Source organism: Chiloscyllium plagiosum, chromosome 1, assembly GCF_004010195.1.
Source record: "Chiloscyllium plagiosum isolate BGI_BamShark_2017 chromosome 1, ASM401019v2, whole genome shotgun sequence".
NCBI classification, from domain to species: domain Eukaryota; kingdom Metazoa; phylum Chordata; class Chondrichthyes; order Orectolobiformes; family Hemiscylliidae; genus Chiloscyllium; species Chiloscyllium plagiosum.
The window spans coordinates 33,236,558-33,254,666 of NC_057710.1; the positions used below are offsets into that span (position 1 = coordinate 33,236,558).

At 42.0% G+C, this 18,109-nt stretch overlaps 1 protein-coding gene across 6 annotated transcripts in view; it reads right to left on the minus strand.

Moving 5' to 3' along the window:
- The window catches only part of dym (dymeclin), a 543,859-nt gene that overhangs the window by 344,108 nt on the left and 181,642 nt on the right, over positions 1-18,109 (minus strand). For all 6 annotated transcript variants that reach the window (XM_043718287.1, XM_043718196.1, XM_043718546.1 and 3 more), the window contains 3 exons: positions 16,064-16,246; positions 13,974-14,152; positions 3,567-3,692 (listed from right to left, as the gene is read on the minus strand). In XM_043718287.1, coding sequence (XP_043574222.1) covers positions 3,567-3,692; positions 13,974-14,152; positions 16,064-16,246 — 488 coding nt within the window. The remainder of the gene's footprint in view (positions 1-3,566; positions 3,693-13,973; positions 14,153-16,063; positions 16,247-18,109) is intronic.

Here is an 18,109-nt window from a genome sequence, read left to right on the forward strand (position 1 = left end):
GAGCTTTCTTTGAATATTTGTGACAGGTTATGAGGATGGGACCAAAGTGACAAGCAACTTGGCAGCGATCAGATGCTTATGACCAATACATGACCCATGTAGGACAACACTCAGTTGTTCTGTTCAGTGTCCTAATTGGTCACTTCGGTTTCCAGTAATTCACTGGCCAGAATTCACTGGCAGAGCAAAAATGAATTCCCAGATAGAGGTGGTGAGTGGTATTTCACATGAAGCACCGAAGTTTTTCCAGCAAGGCGTCCATCTGCCACAGATCAATGAGATGTCTGAAACATCTATTCCTGTGCAGCCTTGGGGAAGAAACTATAGAGTAGATCCTGATGAAGGGCTTTTGCCCGAAACGTCGATTTTCCTGCTCCTTGGATGCTGCCTGACCAGCGGTGCTTTTCCAACATCACTCTAATCTAGACTCTGATTTCCAGCATCTGCAGTCCTCACTTTTGCCAAAGAGTAGATCTCTTGACAATTCCTTTGCAGGTCAGCCGAGTCCTTAAACAAGGAACACATCATCAGCGTAATCCAAAAAGATTACATCCCTGCCATCCAAGATACTTTCAAATCAATCAAACACATTCATAAATGTAGGAACAGCTCCACAAATATTGAATATAACTGGCCAAACAAAGGGACAGCTTACACACACATTTTCTTAATTGAAGAACCACTATCAGGGCCTGTTGGCTTCCATTTGACACTCTTCAATAGTATGCAGAACTCATTTGTATGATTAAATCTATTCAGAACTCAAAAGCTCATGATCAACCTAATCAAATAGCTTCACCTGATCAAGGTAAAGAAAAGCTCTAGACAGATCAGTCTACTACGCAAGGTGCATTACGTCCCTGATGAGGTGGATACTATCGCAAATTCTCCGGTCCATGTTTGTCAGATTGGATGGGATGAGCCATGTGGCCAGCACAGTTGCAAGGTGAGATGACAATGCCCTGGCAAAGATTTTGTAATCTATACTGAGAACAGAAACCAGACACCAGTTCTTTAACAACTGGAGATCTCTCTTAGGCAGCAGTGAAATTATGGAACAAACAGAAATTGGTTAAGAAACTCAGCAGGTTTGGCAGCATTTGTACAGAGAAGCAGCAAAAGGGAACTCTGAAGAGTCGCAGAATCCTTAGAGTGCAGAAAGAGACCATTTAGCCAATTCAGTCTGCACTGACCCTCTGAATAGCATCTCTCCCAGACCCAGCCCTGACCTCATCCCCATAACCCTGCATTCAGCATTGCTAACCCAACTAGCCTACACATCCTTTCTCATTGCAGGGCAATTTAGCAAGACCAATCCAATGCATGTCTTTGGACAACTGGAGGAAATTGCAGCATGTGGATAAAATCCACGCCAACACAGGGAAAATATGGAAACTCTACAAAAGACATTCATCCAAGGCTGGAATTGAACACATGTCCCTAGCGCTGTGTGGCAGCAGTGTTAATCACGGAGACATCTTGCCGCCGTTCAATTGGACTTGAAATGTTAACACTGTTTCTCTCTCAACAGCTGCTGCCAAACCTGTTGTTTCTTCAATATTTTCTGCATTTGCTTTAGACTTCCAGAATCCACAGTATATTGCATTTGAGTGCAATTATGGCTCTGAGCTGAAGAGGAATCACTCCAATCATCATACCTTCCTCCAGAACACACACACAATAATTCCTATGGTGTTCCACAATATCCTGAGAAACTTGATAGTTCATCTGTCCAGCCATGGAGGCTTGCCCCTGAAGAACTAGTCAAAGGTGCCTGTCAATATGTCTATGCTCAAAGAAGCAACCTGCAGCAGGTCCTTCCACAAATATTTGCAAGCATCCCCACTGCATGAATCTGGAAAAAGAAAGGTTGGAATAGAAAGCTCTCATTTGGGCTCTAATGCCCTCCAGATAAGAGATAAGAAATCCATCATCTGCAAACAACACAAGGAACTGCTGATAAACCCCCTGCCGTTTTTGTTAGTGATGAGGTGCGACATAGCTTATTTCCTTGAGGATCTGAGCCGCATCCTCACGTTTGGTTGCCTGAGAGCTTACTGGAAGTCCTGTGCAACAGGTCAACATCACTGAGGGGCAGACTGGGAGGAAGGTGCAGCAAGTCAGTATCAGCATGAAGTGGATTGTGAGTGCAGACCTACACAGTTCAGGACATAAAGAAGAACAGGATTCTTCCCCTCTGCAGTATATTTTGACTCAAAGAGAGCCTGCTGAAGAACAGCAAAGCAGAGCTTCCCCATAAAAGCCTGAAGGGCAAGGTGCAGATTGAGCAGTTATACCCTTGCACAAACTCTGTCTGATTTCTAAAAGGCTGATGAAAATGCTACCAGCACAAAGCAGTGAATTAATTGGTATGTAGTGTATAAGTTGCTTTTGTCCACTTTAAAGCTGGATTAAGGACAGGTAAGAGATCTATCTCATTTTTAAAATAACACAACTTTCTATTTGGTTTAAATTTCAGGTCAAAGTTTCTTTTTAAAACCATAAGATACGGGTCCAGGATTAGGACACCACTATTCAATCATGGCTGATATGTTTCGCAACCCCATTTTCATGCCTTCTCCCCATAACCCTTGATCCCCTTACTAATCAAGAACCTATTTGTCTTAAATACACTCAATGACTTGGCCTCCACAGCCTCTGTGACAATGTGTTCTACAGATTAACCAGCTTTAGGCTGAAGAAATCTTCCATATCTCAGTTCTAAAAGATTGTCCTTTCACCGATCCCTGGGGTGCTATTCTCTCCTAGTAGCAGAAACATTTCTGTAAGTCATGATTCTGCGAGTTTGACAATAGCAGACTGTTATGAAAGCAAAATACTTTACAGGCTGCAAAGTTGAAATAATAAAAGAAAATGCTGGAGAAGCTAACAGGACTGTGGAAACATTAACTCTGTTTACGTTTCAAGTCCAATGATTTGATATTTATTCAAACCCACGTCCCAGAACATCAACCTCAGATTCTGAATTCACAGGCCAGTGATATTACAACTTTGCTATCACTTTCTCCAAACAATGTTTTTATGATATTTTACCTTTGATACTGATCCCATTTGTGTTCCCCGATCAAATATCTTGGTCTCCATGAAATGCAGACCAAAAGTGAAGGATAATTCAGAGCACTTTACTTCCTGATTTGCTAACTGAAATGCAAGCCCAGTTGGGGGTGGGAGCTAGCAGCAGCCACTCTTCATAAATTCCAGAGATTACAATTTTGAATACAATAGCGGTCAAGTGCTTTGTCATGGGATACAGTTGGGAAAACCATTTATATATGCAATTCTTGCCCTGTCATTTCCTTGATTTTGCTATGCCAGCACTCAGCCAAAGGGCAATTGAGGTCAGATGCATAAATTATTAAATTAGTATCACATTAAAAAAAACTCCTTAGAAAAACCTGCATGAATATTTTTGAACATTTTACACTGTAGTTTCCTGATCATCTAATAATACGAAATATACAATCAAACAAATTTTGTTGAGGTTTGGACATGTAGAGTTCAATAAAGTGGTTCACATTGGATGCTGTAAAACAGCTTTAACTCACCACTTCGTGCACAGAACGGTTGAATGAATCTTCCTCAGTGAGGATTAGAAGAATAATGAGTGCCATGTACACATGGTGAGAATTACGTTCTTCAACACAATACAAAGTCTCAAGAATTGGAAGAACCTGCAAATCAAAAACAACACGTAATCTGATATATACATAAAAGGTTTATTACACATAATTAATTCCAATTCCATTTTCCTATCACCTTACCTGACCTATCTTCCACTCTTTTTTATAGAATTTTGATAAGTATTGTAGCTCAGGGTTGAGGTTCTGGATGTAAGTTTGCTCGCTGACCTAGAAGGTTTGTTTTCAGACATTTCATCACCATACTAGGTAACATCAGTGAGCCTCCGGTGAAGTACTGGTGGTATGGCCCGCTTTTTATTTGTGTTTAGGTTTCCTTGGGATAGTGATGTCATTGCCCATTTCCTGCTCTTTTTCTCAGGGGGTGATAAATGGGATCCAAGTCAATGTGGTTGTTGACAGAGTTACAGTTGGAAAGCCATGCTTCCAGGAATTCTCATGGGTGTCTCTGTTTAGCTTGTCCTAGGATGGATGCGTTGACCCAATCAAAGTGGTGTCCTTCCTCATCTGTACGTAAAGATACTAGTGAGAGTGGGTCATGTCTTTTTGTGGCTAGTTGATGCTCATGTATCCTGGTGGCTAGTTTTCTGCCTGTTTGTCCAACGTAGTGTTTGTTACAGTTCTTACACATTTTGTAAATGGCATTTTTTAATACACTGCATAGATGGTTTTCCTCCGCTGTTCATAGTTCTTTCGTAGGAAGTATGCACAGCACAGGAAAATCACCAATGCAGTGGATTCAAAAAGAACGGGGACCCAATGAACACTGTCTGCCGATTTCTCAGCAACAAACCCAAACAAGCAGACAAAATGCGTCCAGAAACCCTAGACACTCTCCCCTACATCAAAGGCATCTCGGAAATGATTGCCAGACTGCTCAGACCTCTTGGCATCATGGTAGCCCACAAACCCACCAACATGCTAAAACAGCAGCTAATGAACTTGAAAGGCTCTGTATAGACAACAAGCAAAACTAATGTCATTTACAAAATACCGTTTAAGAACTGTAACAAACACTACGTTGGACAAACAGGCAGAAAACTAGCCACCAGGATACATGAGCATCAACTAGACACAAAAAGACATACCCACTCTCACTAGTATCTTTACGTACAGATGAGGAAGGACACCACTTTGATTAGGTCAACACATCCATCCTTGGACAAGCCAAATGGAGACACGCATGAGAATTCCTAGAAGCATGGCATTCCAACTGGAACTCTATCAACAAACACATTGACTTGGATCCCATTTATCACCCCTGAGAAAAAGAACAGGAAATGACATTACCACAGGAAATGCCATCACCAACCCAAGGACACCCAAGCACAAAAAAAGCAGGCCACACCTCTAGTACTTCACCAGAGGGTCACTGATGAACACCTGAAAACAAACCTTCCAGCGCAGCAAGCAAACTTACATCCAGAACTCATTTATAATAAACAAACTGAACATATTGAACATGGGACCACGACTTTTCACTTTATACATTAACGATCTAGATGAAGGAATTGTGGACATTCTGGCTAAGTTTGCAGACAATACAAAGATAGGTAGAGGGACAGGTAGCATTGAGGAGGCAGGGAGACTGCAGAAGGATTTGGACAGGTTAGGAGAGCGGTCAAAGAAGTGGCTGATGGAGTACAATGCGAGGAAGTGTGACGTCATGCACTTTGGTAGGAAGTACAGAGGCATAGACTATTTTCTGAATGGGGAGAAATCTGAAGTGCAAAGAGACTTGGGAGTTCCAGTTCAGGATTCTCAAGATAAACTTGCAGGCCGAGTCAATAGGTAGGAAGGCAAATGCAATGATGGCATTCATGTTGAAAGGACTTGAATATAAAAGCAGGGATGTACTTCTGAGGCTCTATAACACTCTGCTCAGACTACATTTAGAGTATTTTGCACAATTTTGGGCCTCATCTCTTAGGAAGTACATACTGACCCTGGAGCATGTTCAGAGGAGATTCACGAAAATAGCCCCAGGAATGAAAGCTTAACATGAGGAATGTTTGACGACTCTAGGTTTATACTCAATGGAGTTTAGAAGGATGAATGGGAATCTAATTGAAACATATGGAATACTGAATGGCCTGGACAGAGTTGAGAAGATGTTTCCATTGGTAGGAGAGACTAAGACCAGAGGGCAAACCCTTAGAGTAAAGGGAAGACCTTTTAGAATGGATATAAGGAGAAACATCTGCATCCAGAGTGTGGTGAATCTATGGAATTCATTGCCACAGAAGGCTGTGGAGGCTGAGTAAATTTAAGACTGAGATAGATAGATAGATTAGAGTATCAAGAGGATCAAGGGTTACGGGGAGAAAGCAGGAGAATAGAGTTGAGAAACTTATCAGCCATGATTGAACGGTGGAGCAGACTGGACAGGCTGAATGGCCTAATTTCTGCTCCCATGTCTTATGGCCTAATTGATCTGCAAATTCTTTTTAATTCACTTCTTCTTCTCTTCCTTGAGAGTTAAGCTCCAGGAATGCCAATTCTCTACGTGTGATCACAGAATGCATCACCATTAAAAGTTGGAAAACAATACACCCACCACCTAGGTGGAATTTAGATTTTTTTTACAAAATTCCATTCCTTCACCCAGTTTTTAATTTTGGGCATGTCTTTAAGCATTAATGTTGAGAGCGCAGCCCAGAAAGTATGAAGTGGAAAGTACAGGAAAGCATAACAATTCACCACAAGAGACTAGAGCAGTGACAGCAAAAGTTCAGAGCCAATCAACTCAAATTAAACACTTAAAAGAATAACAAGGGTTTCAAACTACTGAGAAAAATCATTTAAATGCTATCTTGCAACAGAAATAGACTAAATTGTTCCTGAGTAATAGTTCACATGTCTGGTCTTAAATATGAAACCCTTTCGTGGGTCAATCTGAACTCCTCTTTGCATCACTGTCCACAATTGATAACTAGACATTTTTTATTGACAAATAATTGTAAAGTATTTTAAACAGGTTTTCAGATATTATCTCTGGGGACAGATTGACTTTACCCCTGACCTTCCTGTCCAGAGGTAGAGACACCACCACAAGACTCCATACAAATTATTATATGGTCAGTTAAATAATTCAAAAGTCACTCATGGTGTGTAAACTCTTCAAACTGCTTTCTCTACTTCACTATGAAGACAATTTCGCACTAGGTATAGTTCTTTAGGTGGTAAATTAGGGTGACCTAGTGTTAAGTGCCAATCTTCCAATTAACCCTAAAGAACGAGTTCTAATAAATCATTTCACAGTGAGAAGAATCCCAAAAATTGCAGATCAGTAAGCAACAGTAATGTGGATTATTCCAAATTTATCCCAAAATGTTGTGACACTGGAACATGAAACTGTTAAGACTAAAGCTGCTAAATTTTTGCAAGATGGAGGGACATGATCAAAGGCAGCAAATAAAGTTGAGATATAGGTCAGCCCTCAGAATTCAAAATACAGAGATGGCAAGTGAATTCACCAAAATGCCCTGAAAAATTCAAACAACTACAATCAGGGAGGAACTATGCCGACATCATAAACTGATTCTTTACCACACTTGCAGCTGATACATTCATAAGTAAGCCAATCAGCACAAGAAATTAACAGTCTGCAAGGGGGTGTGCAGCGAGCCGATAGGAAAGTCATAGCAATAAGGGGATCACCAGTGGAGTTCTGAGCTGCTACTGGCAGCCATGTCCTTCCAATTTTAATAGGGATACAATCTGCCACTGGGGCAAGGCGAGGGGCTGCCTAACATTTCAGGAATGTGACCATCAGGTGAGTTGAGGATGAAGGACAGTATCATGAGTGGTGGATGGGGAAGGAGGCTGCAAGAGTGGTGGCAGGGATAGTGTAGAAAACAAGAGGGTTGAGGGGAAGGAGGAGAATGCATGAGGGGTAGGGGAGGAGGTGGTTACAAGGGGTCTGGAGGGAGGAGGCTGCAATGGGGGAAATGAAATAGATGCTGAAAGAGGGAACAAATGGATGCTGCAGGGTATGGAGGAAGAGAGAGGCTACAAGGGGGATTGGGAGACAGGGAGGCTGCAAAGTAGAAAGAACAGCTTTAAACAGGTCACTGATTTTCCCAAATATAGTTTGATTAAGTTATTATGAACACACAAGCTGCTGGCATTAGGTGTCTTCCCAGACCAGTTGTAAACTTGTTGAAGTCCCTTTTCTCCAGATGGTATGTTATGTTGTCTCTAATTTTTCTTCTGTGCAGATCTCCAAGGTCTGAGCATGGTCATGGGCTTCCAAAAGTAAACGTGTCAGTATGCTAATCACAGCATGCGGACACTTTGAGTAGCTTAAGGGAGTACGAAGGTAACATAGATTCCAACAAATCCTCTCCAGGAATCTTCCATAAGTAGTAAAGCTGACTTTGGACGAGATCTCAGCTCACACATTTTGATGAGAGGAATTGCAAAAAGAGATGGAGGAATGAGTGTTGCTCTTCAAAGTATCCTTTGTTTAATAATTCAAAATAGAGTCATAGAGATGTACAGCATAGAAACAGACCCCTTGGTCCGACTTGTCCATGCCGACCAGATATCCTAACCCCAATCTAGTCGCACCTGCCAGCACCCGGCCCATATCCCTCCAAACCCTTCCTCTTTATATACCCATCCAAATGTCATTGCACTAGCCTCCACCACTTCCTCTGGCAGCTCATTCCATTCACATGCCACCCTCTGTGTGAAAAGGTTGCCCCTTAGGTCTCTTTTATATCTTTCCCCTCACACCCTAAACCTATGATTCGGAGATGCCGGTGTTGGACTGGGGTGTACAAAGTTAAAAATCACACAACACCAGGTTATAATCCAACAGCCACACAACACCAGGTTATAGTTGTTGGACTATAACCTGGTGTTGTGTGATTTTTAACCTATGCCTTTTAGTCCTGGACTCCCCCACCCCAGGGAAAAGACTTTGTCTAAATACATTTATATGGGTTCACATACTTTTTAAAAATAATACTTGGTCATTTCTCTTCATAACACTTGAAAATCAATGATGGCTTCCATTTACTGTAAGTGATTCTCAAAATATAATATTCATATTGTTATGTAAATCACCAACCCAACAGATTTCCTAACTACAAATTCAAAACCTATCCAATGTCACTTCATTTGACTCATTTTATTGTATCATGCATAAATCAGATAATACAAAATGAAAACTTAGTCTCAACTTGGGATAATCAAGAAGGTGGATTTCAATTAAATTAAAAGGATCTGGTTCAAGTCTCATCTGCTCGAGACATGTGTAACAATATTTCAAAGATCAAAGAAAATTTACAGCCCTGGAATAGGCCCTTCAGCCCTCCAAGCCTGAGCCGATCCAAAGCTCTGGTTAGGCTCCATTTGGAGTACTGTGTCCAGTTTTGGTCCCCACACCTCAGGAAGGACATACTGGCACTGGAGCTGTCCAGCGGAGATTCACACGGATGATCCCTGGAATGCTTGGTCTAACATATGAAGAACGGCTGAGGATCCTGGGATTGTATTCATTGGAGTTTTGAAGATTAAGGGGAGATCTAATAGAAACTTACAAGATAACACATGGCTTGGAGAGGGTGGACGCGAGGAAATTGTTTCCGTTAGGCGAGGAGACTAGGACCCGTGGACACAGCCTTAGAATTAGAGGGGGTAAATTCAGAACAGAAATGCGGAGACATTTCTTCAGCCAGAGAGTGGTGGGCCTGTGGAATTCATTGCCACAGAGTGCAGTGGAGGCTGGGACGCTAAATGTCTTCAAGGCAGAAATTGATAAATTCTTGATGTCACATGGAATTAAGGGCTACGGGGAGAATGCGGGTAAGTGGAGTTGAAATGCCCATCAGCCATGATTGAATGGCAGAGTGGACTCGATGGGCCGAATGGCCTTACTTCCGCTCCTATGTCTTATGGTCTTAAATGTACTGTCTAAACCTGTGGGTCAATTCCAAAGCATTTGTATCCCTCTACTCCCCACTTACTCATGTACTTATCCAGACGCATCTTAAATGAATCTACCATGCCTGCCTCTACCACCTCTGCTGGCAATGCGTTCCAAATGCTCACCACCCTCTGTGTGAAGTACTTGCCACGTGTAACCTCCTTAAACTTTCCACCTCTCACCTTGAAAGCATGACCTCTCATTATTGAGTCCTTCAGCATGGGAAAAAGCTCGTCTCTATCCACCCTGTCTATACCCTTCATGAATTTATAAACCCCAATCAGGTCCCCCTTCAATCTCCTTTTCTCAAATGAAAATAAACCTAACCTACTCAACCTCTCTTCATAGCTAGCACCTTCCATACCAGGCAACATCCTCATAAACCTTCTCTGCACCCTCTCCAAAGCATCCACATCCTTTTGGTAACGTGGTGACCAGAACTGTACACAATATTCTAAATGCGGCCGAACCAATGTCTTGTACAATGTTAACATGACTTGCCAGCTGTTATACTCAATACCCTGTCCAACGAAGGCAAGCATACTATATGCCTTCTTGACCACACTATCCACCTGTGCAGCAACCTTCAGGGTACAATGGACCTGCACTTCAGATCTCTCTGTCCATCAACTTTTCCCCAAGGCTTTTCCGTTCATTGTATAATTTGCTCTAGAATTAGTCTTGCCTAAATGCATCACCTCATATTTGTCTGAATTGAAATCCATCTGCCACTTTTCCGCTCAACTCTCCAGTCTATCTATATCCTCCTGTATTCTCTGACAGTCCCTTATGCTTTCTGCTACTCCACCAATCTTCGTGTCATCTGCAAACTTGCTGATCATACCAACAGTGCCCTCTTTATGTATATTACAAACAACAGTGGGCCCCAACACCGACCCTTGCGGAATACCACTGGTCACCTTTCTCCATTTAGAGAAACTCCCTTCAACTACTACTCTGTCTCCTGTTGCTCAACCAGGTCTTTATCCACCCAGCTAGAACACCCTGCACACCATGTGACTTCACTTTCTCCATTAGTCTACAATGGGGAACCTTAGCAAATGCCTTACTAAAGTCCATGTATAATTACATCAACAGCCCTTCCTTTATCTATCAACTTGGTCACTTCCTTGAAGAACTCTATTAAGTTGGGAAGGCACGATCTCCCCCGCACAAAACCATGTTGCCTATCACTGGTAAGACCATTCTTTTCTAAATATAAATAGATCCTATCCCTCAGTATCTTCTCCAGCAACTTTCCCACCACCGACATCAGGCTCATTGGTCTGTAGTTACCCAAATATCACTACCCTTCTTGTACAGGGGGACACCATGAGCAGCCCTCCAGTTCTCCAGCACCTCACCTGTATTTAAGGATGCCACAAAGATATGTCAGAGCTCCAGCTATTTCCTCTCTTGCCTCCCTCAGCAACCTGGGATAGATCCCATCCGGTCCGAGGGATTTGTTCACCTTAATAACCTCTAGCCTACCCAACACATCTTCCCTACTTATGTCAACATGATCCAGACTAATCAAACTTCTATCTCTAATCTCAACATTCATCATGTTCCTCTCCTCGGTGAACACTGATGCAAAGTAATTATTCAGAATCTCACCTGTTCTCTCAAGTTTGACACACAGCCTTCCTTCATTATCCTTTAGTGGACCAATCCTTTCTCTAGTTACCCGCTTGTTTCTTGTATAAGAATAAAATGCTTTGGGATTTTCCTTAATTCTACTAGCTAAAGCTATTTCATGACCCCTTTTAGCCCACTTGATTCCTTGTTTAAGACTTGTCCGACTCTTCCGATATTCTTCCAGGCGTTCTGTTCTTAGCTGCCTAGACCTTGTGTATGCTTCCCTTTTTCTCTTGGCTAGTTGTACAATTTCTCGTCATCCACGGTTCACGAATCTTGCCCTTTCTATCGTTTGCCTTCAACATGACATGCCTATCCTGCACTATCTTTAACCTATCTTTGAAAGCCTCCCACATCTCAAATGTGGACTTCCCTTCAAATAGCTGTGCCTAATCCACATTTCTGAGCCAATTAGCCTTGGCCCAGTTTAGTACTCTTCCCTTAAGACCACTCTCTTCTTTATCTACAAGTATTCTAAAACTTACAGAATTGTGGTCATTGTTCCCAAAGAAATCCCCCACCGCAACTTCTACCACCTGTGCTGGCTCATTCCCCAGTACCAGGTCCAATATGGCCCCTTCCCTCGTCGGACTATTGTCATATTGGTCTAGAAAACTCTCCTGGACGCTTCTTACAAATTCTACCCCATCCAGACCTCTGACGCTAAGTATATCCCACTCAATGTTCGGAAAATTAAAATCTCCCATCACCACTACCCTATTGCCTCTACATCTTTCCATAATCTGTTTACCTATTTGTTCTTCTACCTCACGCTCACTGTTGGGAAGCCTGTAATACAGCCCCAACAGTGTGACTGCACTCTTATTTCTCCTTTTCTCCTCTCCACCCAAAATGCCTCACTCCCCAAGACCTCCATAGTGTGCTCCTTTAGCACAGCCATGATATTGCCCTTGACCAGCAATGCAACTTCCCCCCCCCTTCCCCCCCTCCCCACCCCTTACTTCCCTCCCTGTCCTGTCTGAAGCATCTATATCCTGGAACATTTAATTGCCAATCATGCCCTTCCTTCAACCAAGTCTCTGTGATTGCAACAACATCATACTCCCAGGCATCAATCCAATCCCTTACACACTATACTCCTTGCATTAAAGTAGATGCATTTCATATCTCTGAATTGATGAGAAAAATACCTACCGAAATTATGATTTCACTAAATAATCAGCTACAATTCAGAACTTGATCGCTAATAAGTTCTTTTCATATCAAGTTTGGTACGGAATGATACACAAATCTACAACTCCCAGATTTCTCTGTTAAAACATAGGAGGAATGTCTCAACCAATTTGACTTTGTTAAACAGTAAATGGACACTGAGAGATGTGCTGCATTCAAGTAAGTTGAATATCTGTATTCTCCTTTGAGAAACATGTCTAAATGACTTTAGAAAACAATCAAAAACACCAAAGCAAGTAGAAATAGGAGAACACAAGGATAGATATGGCCAGTTTATTATTAGTTCAAGTTATACGCTAAATAGATTAGATTAGATTATTTACAATGTGGAAATAGGCCCTTCGGCCCAACAAGTCCACACCGACCCGCCGAAGCGCAACCCACCCAGACTCATTCCCCTACACCTAACACTGCGGGCAATTTAGCATGGCCAATTCACCTAACCTGCACATTTTTGGATTGTGGGAGGAAACCGGAGCACCCGGAGGAAACCCATGCAGACACAGGGAGAAGATGCAAATTCCACACAGTCAGTCGCCTGAGGCGGGAATTGAACATGGGTCTCTGGCGCTGTGAGGCAGCAGTGCTAACCACTGTGCTGCCCAGTTGGGAGAATCAGGAAAGGAAATACAAAATCACACTTCTAAAAACAAAAACTGAACAGTGAATCATGTTTGTGAAAATATGGAATTTAATTAGTGCATGGCTTGTATTTCCATGTTTGTGTTCTGTCAATAAAGGCATGAATCATTGCAAAGGGCAGAGAAGTTAAACTGGAGTTTGGCTACAATACCCAACTTTACAGGAAAGAGGATTCTACTCTAAAATGAAACAAAAACAAAATCGCAACCTCTCGATGAAATTCTCTAAAATATCCAACATTCAAAATTAACCAGATTTAAACTACAGCCTGTCAAGAACACAAATGTAGAATCTTTGAATCCCTACAGAGTGGAAGCAGGCCATTTGGCCCTTTGAACAGACCCTCCGAAGAGCACCCCATTCAGACCCATCCCCCTACCCTATCTTGTGAACCTGCATTTTCCACGGCTAATCCACCTAATCTGCACATCCCTGGACACAATGGACAATTTAGCATGGCCAATCCATCAAATCTGCACATCTTTGGACTGTGGAAGGAAACCAGAGTACCCGGAGGAAAACGTGCAAACTCCACACAGACACTCGTCTAAGGGTAAAATCAAACCAGGGCCTCTAGTGCTGTGAGGTAGCCGGACTAAGCACTGAACCACCATGCCACTCCTATTCCAAGTGTGGAAAATGCATATGCTGCACTGGCAAAGCAATGAGTGCCCATGGGATAGTGGATAAACACATTAAAGAGCATGGAACTTGGCCACTTTGATTAGAAAGTACTAATTTTATTCCTCATTCAAGCAAATCTCAAAAAGCTGAATGGCTAAAATTGGCCTTCACCCTTAAAATTCTAACACTGCAAGAGACAGCATCTTCATTGAAGGAAAGAAAATTCAGGAAAAACAAAATTACAATTAATCTATTGCTCAAAAAGCTGAAAATACACTCACCAAATTCTCTACGTCAGTACGGGCCAAGACATATGTTCTCACGTTCGGGTTCTGATGCAACAAAGTATACAGCAGAAGAGTGGCCTGATCAGATTTCTGCTGCTCGTACAGTGCTGTATACAAACTGTTGAAATTTATCTGGAAGCAGTAGGAGTTTGGTGATTGAATAGCAGTATTATCTGAAATTAAGGATTACAAGTAAATAAAATATCTGGCAAAATGTAACTTCAACTGTATTTTTGACTTGCAATTTCAAATTTGCATTAGTCTGAATGAAAAACTGACATATCACTATCAGGAGAAAGTAAGCACTGCAGATGCTGGAGATCAGAGTCAAAATGTGTGCTGCTGGAAAAGGACAACTGGTCAGACAGCATCAAAGGAGCAGGAGAGTTGACGTTTCAATCATTAGTTCTTCATCAGGAATATCATTATTACCTGAGCAATCATTAATTGTGCATTTGTTTTGTAAACAGTGTGGGGAAGAGATGTTGTGGATCAGGAAAGAAATGATTAGACAGGCAACACATCTCATACAATTGCGTTGGAAGGTGTCAAGTGAAAGCATCTAAAAGTAGGGATGTTATAAAAGAGAACAAAGCTCTAGTAGAAGCTTCAACGTCACTAAGGAGCAAGGAGAGGGAGCTGGTGCTGGATGGAAAACAGCTAGACAAATACAAAAGGTAGTTTGGATAGAAGAGGAGAAAAATGCAAGCAACTTCTGGAACTTATATATTTCCTTTTTACTTCAAGACTGACGAATCTACTGTGTATCTTTGCCTTTTTTTTTACTATTAATTTCAAATCTGCTGTATTTTGGGCCCACTTTATTTGGATTTTTTATGTTTATGCAGCTTCCTCCTTCCTCTGTTTGCATAATACTTTGCCGCTTTTAAATCTTTGCATCCTCTATTGTTTTCTCTAAATATATTTTTGCAGGCAATTCAACACGTTGATATCTTTTTTGCTTGGCCTATACTTACTCCATCTCTATTTTTTCCAACAATATTGAAGTGCCAATTTGCCCTTCATTTATGAAGAGAATACACCTAAAAATATCAAGAACATGTCTTTTGTCTTCTTAAATGTTGAAGAAGCTGTTAACAACTAGCATTATGCTTTTTATGTTAGAGTTTAACCAAACAATATTTTCTTCACAAATCCAGAAATGGACTAATTTTCAAGTGCAGTAAAGAGAATCCAGTGTTCAGTCAGAACAATTTACACAGTGTGGTGGTACAAAACCAAAATATGAACAGGAAAACTCAACAGATCTGGCACCATCTAAGGGGAGAAAACAGTTAACATCTGGTGGCTCTTGATCAGAACTGCTGTCTTTGTTTGTTTCTTCAGATGCTTGGCAGCAAATTAGTCATCCACACTGAATACAGCGGCTGCTGACTTATATGTTTGCCTACCATCTTACATTCACTCACCCCAAATAAAGGACTGAGACAGAGGTTCTGCCATGGTCATATTGAATGGCGAAGCAGGCTCAAAGGACCAAATAGCCTACTCCAGTTCCTAGCTTCAAAATTTCTATGTTCCAAATGACATAAAACCAGTACAAGTACCAAATGCCTACCAGACTGCTCCTCGGATGCTGCCTGAAGTGCTGTGCTCTTCCAGCACCACTAATCCAGAATCTGGTTTCCAGCATCTGCAGTTATTGTTTTTACCTATCAGAATTAGTGAGTTGATTCTAGGGCCCACAACACTAGTAAGGAAGAAAGTAAACAAGGTCAGCAACCAACTTAGTGAGGCTCTGCACTGTTCTCATTGGGTGTGTGGGGTGCAGGGGAAATATTACTCTTACTGCACTACTACAGAATCTTAAATCTGACGTGATCCAATTACTCAGTCAAACAATTTATAGAAAACCAAAAATCTGCAGATGCTGGAAATCAGAAGCAAACTCTGAAGAAGGGTCATAGGACCCAGAACATTGGCTTTTCTTTCTCCACAGATGCTACCTGGCCTGAGTTTTTCCAAAAATTTACAGGTTGCTGATGCAATGAGTACATTTGACAGATAGCAAGCAAGCAGTTAAATATCTTTTTTTTAAAAAAAGTTTTCAGGCTTAAACAAACCTTGCGTATTTCTGAAAGACATTATCGACTGTCTGTATGGATTTGGTTTTTCTGGTCTGTTGCTCAAATTAGATAAAACAAGCAGAAGCAGAAGACTTCGATTAGCCAGTGGAGATGACAGATCCCCTTGCTGGCTTGTCTTATTCCCAACTCCTCCCAAGGTAAGTACTGTCCAGAGGCCAGCTGTTGAAAAGAAAAAAGAAAGATGAGTGCATTCTCAGAGCTTCATAACTCTATCACTTTGTAGACACACATTTTGGCTTGCAGTTAATAAAAAGCAATTCACCATTTTGATGATTGACTGACTGTACTGGAAAGCGTAACAAATGTTTTTTGTACTTAGCCTATAGTTATAGAATAGGTTGAGATCATGGCAAAGACACATTACCGTTACAATAAATTCAGGATGACAGTTTCCAAGTCCTTTTTTGGGACAGTATTTTGATCGACAATTTTTTAAAATTCACTCGTGGGAGATGGGCATTGCTGGTTTACCACCATTATTCCCAATCCGTAGAAGCCCTTGAGGTGGTGTTGAGATGCCTTCTTGAACCACTGTAGTCCACATGCTGTACATTGATCCACAATGACCTTAGGGAGGTAATTCCAGGACTTTGACCCAGCAATAATGAAGGAACAGCAAGTGATGGTGCTATCCTTGTCCCTTCTAGATGAAAGTGCTCAAGGATTTGGAAGCTACTATTGAAAGATCTTTAGTGAATTTCTGCAGTTTTTAGATCAGAGTGGTGCTGGAAAAGCACAGCAGGTCAGGCAGCATCCGAGGAGCAGGAAAACCGACGTTTCAGGCAAAAGCCCTTCCTGCTCCTCGGATGCTGCCTGACTTGCTGTGCTTTTGCAGCACCACTCTGATCTAAACTCTGGTTTCCAGCATCTGCAGTCCTCACTTTTGCCTAGTGAGTTTCTGCAGTCTATCTTGTGGATAGTACACATTGTTGCTACTGAGCATCAATGGTGGAGAGAGTGGATGCTTGAGGGTGTAGTGCCAATAAAGCAGGCTGCTTTGTCTTGTATGGTTTCAAGCTTCTTGAGTGTTGTTGGAACTGCACTCATCCAGGCAAGTGGGGAATATTCCTGACTTGTACTTTGTAGATGGTGGATAGGCTCTGCGGAGTCAGGTGGTGAATTACACGCCGCAGTATTCCTAGCCTCTGATTTGCTCTTGTAGCCAGTGTTTGTGTGGTGAATCCAGTTGAGTTTCTGATCAATCGTAACCCCAGGGATGTTGATAGGGAGGGATTCAGTGATAGCAACACCACTGAATGTCAAAGGAAAGTAATTACATGGTCTCTTATTGGAAACAGTAATAGCCTGTGACCCAAGTATTTCTTGCCAGTTGTCAGCCCAAGCCTGGATACTGTCCAGATCTTGCTGCATTTGAACATGTACTACTCCAGTATCTGAGGTGTCACGAATGGTGCTGAACATTGTTCAGTCATTAGCAAACATCCCCACTTCTGACCTTATGATGGAAAGAAGCAACTAAAGATGGTTGGGCCTACCCCAGGACACTATTCGGAGGAACTCCTCAAATGCCCTGGAGGTAAGATGACTGATCTCCAAGAAACACGACCATCTTCATTTGTTTCAGATATGACTCCAGCTAGTGGAGAGTTTGCTCCAAATACTCTCTGGTTCTAGTGTTACTAGGGCTCCTTGAATGTAGCCGTGATGTCGAGGGCTGTCACTCTCACCTCACCTCTGGAATTCAGCTCTTTTGTACATGTTTGAACCAAGGCTGCAAATGAGGTCAGGGGCTGAATGGCTTTGGTAAAATTCATACTGGGTCACCATGAGCAAGTTACTGCTGAACAGGTGGTGCCTGATGACACTTTCCATCACTTTACTGATGATCAAGAGTGAACTGATGGGCCGGGTTGGATTTGCCCAGCTTTTAGTGCCAAGGTTGATCCCCTGGCTTGATAATGGTTGAGTGGCCATGAAGTTACAGATTGTGCTGGAGTACAATTCTGCTGCTGTTGATGGCCCACAGTGTCTCATAGATGCCGAGTCTTGAATTGCTAGATC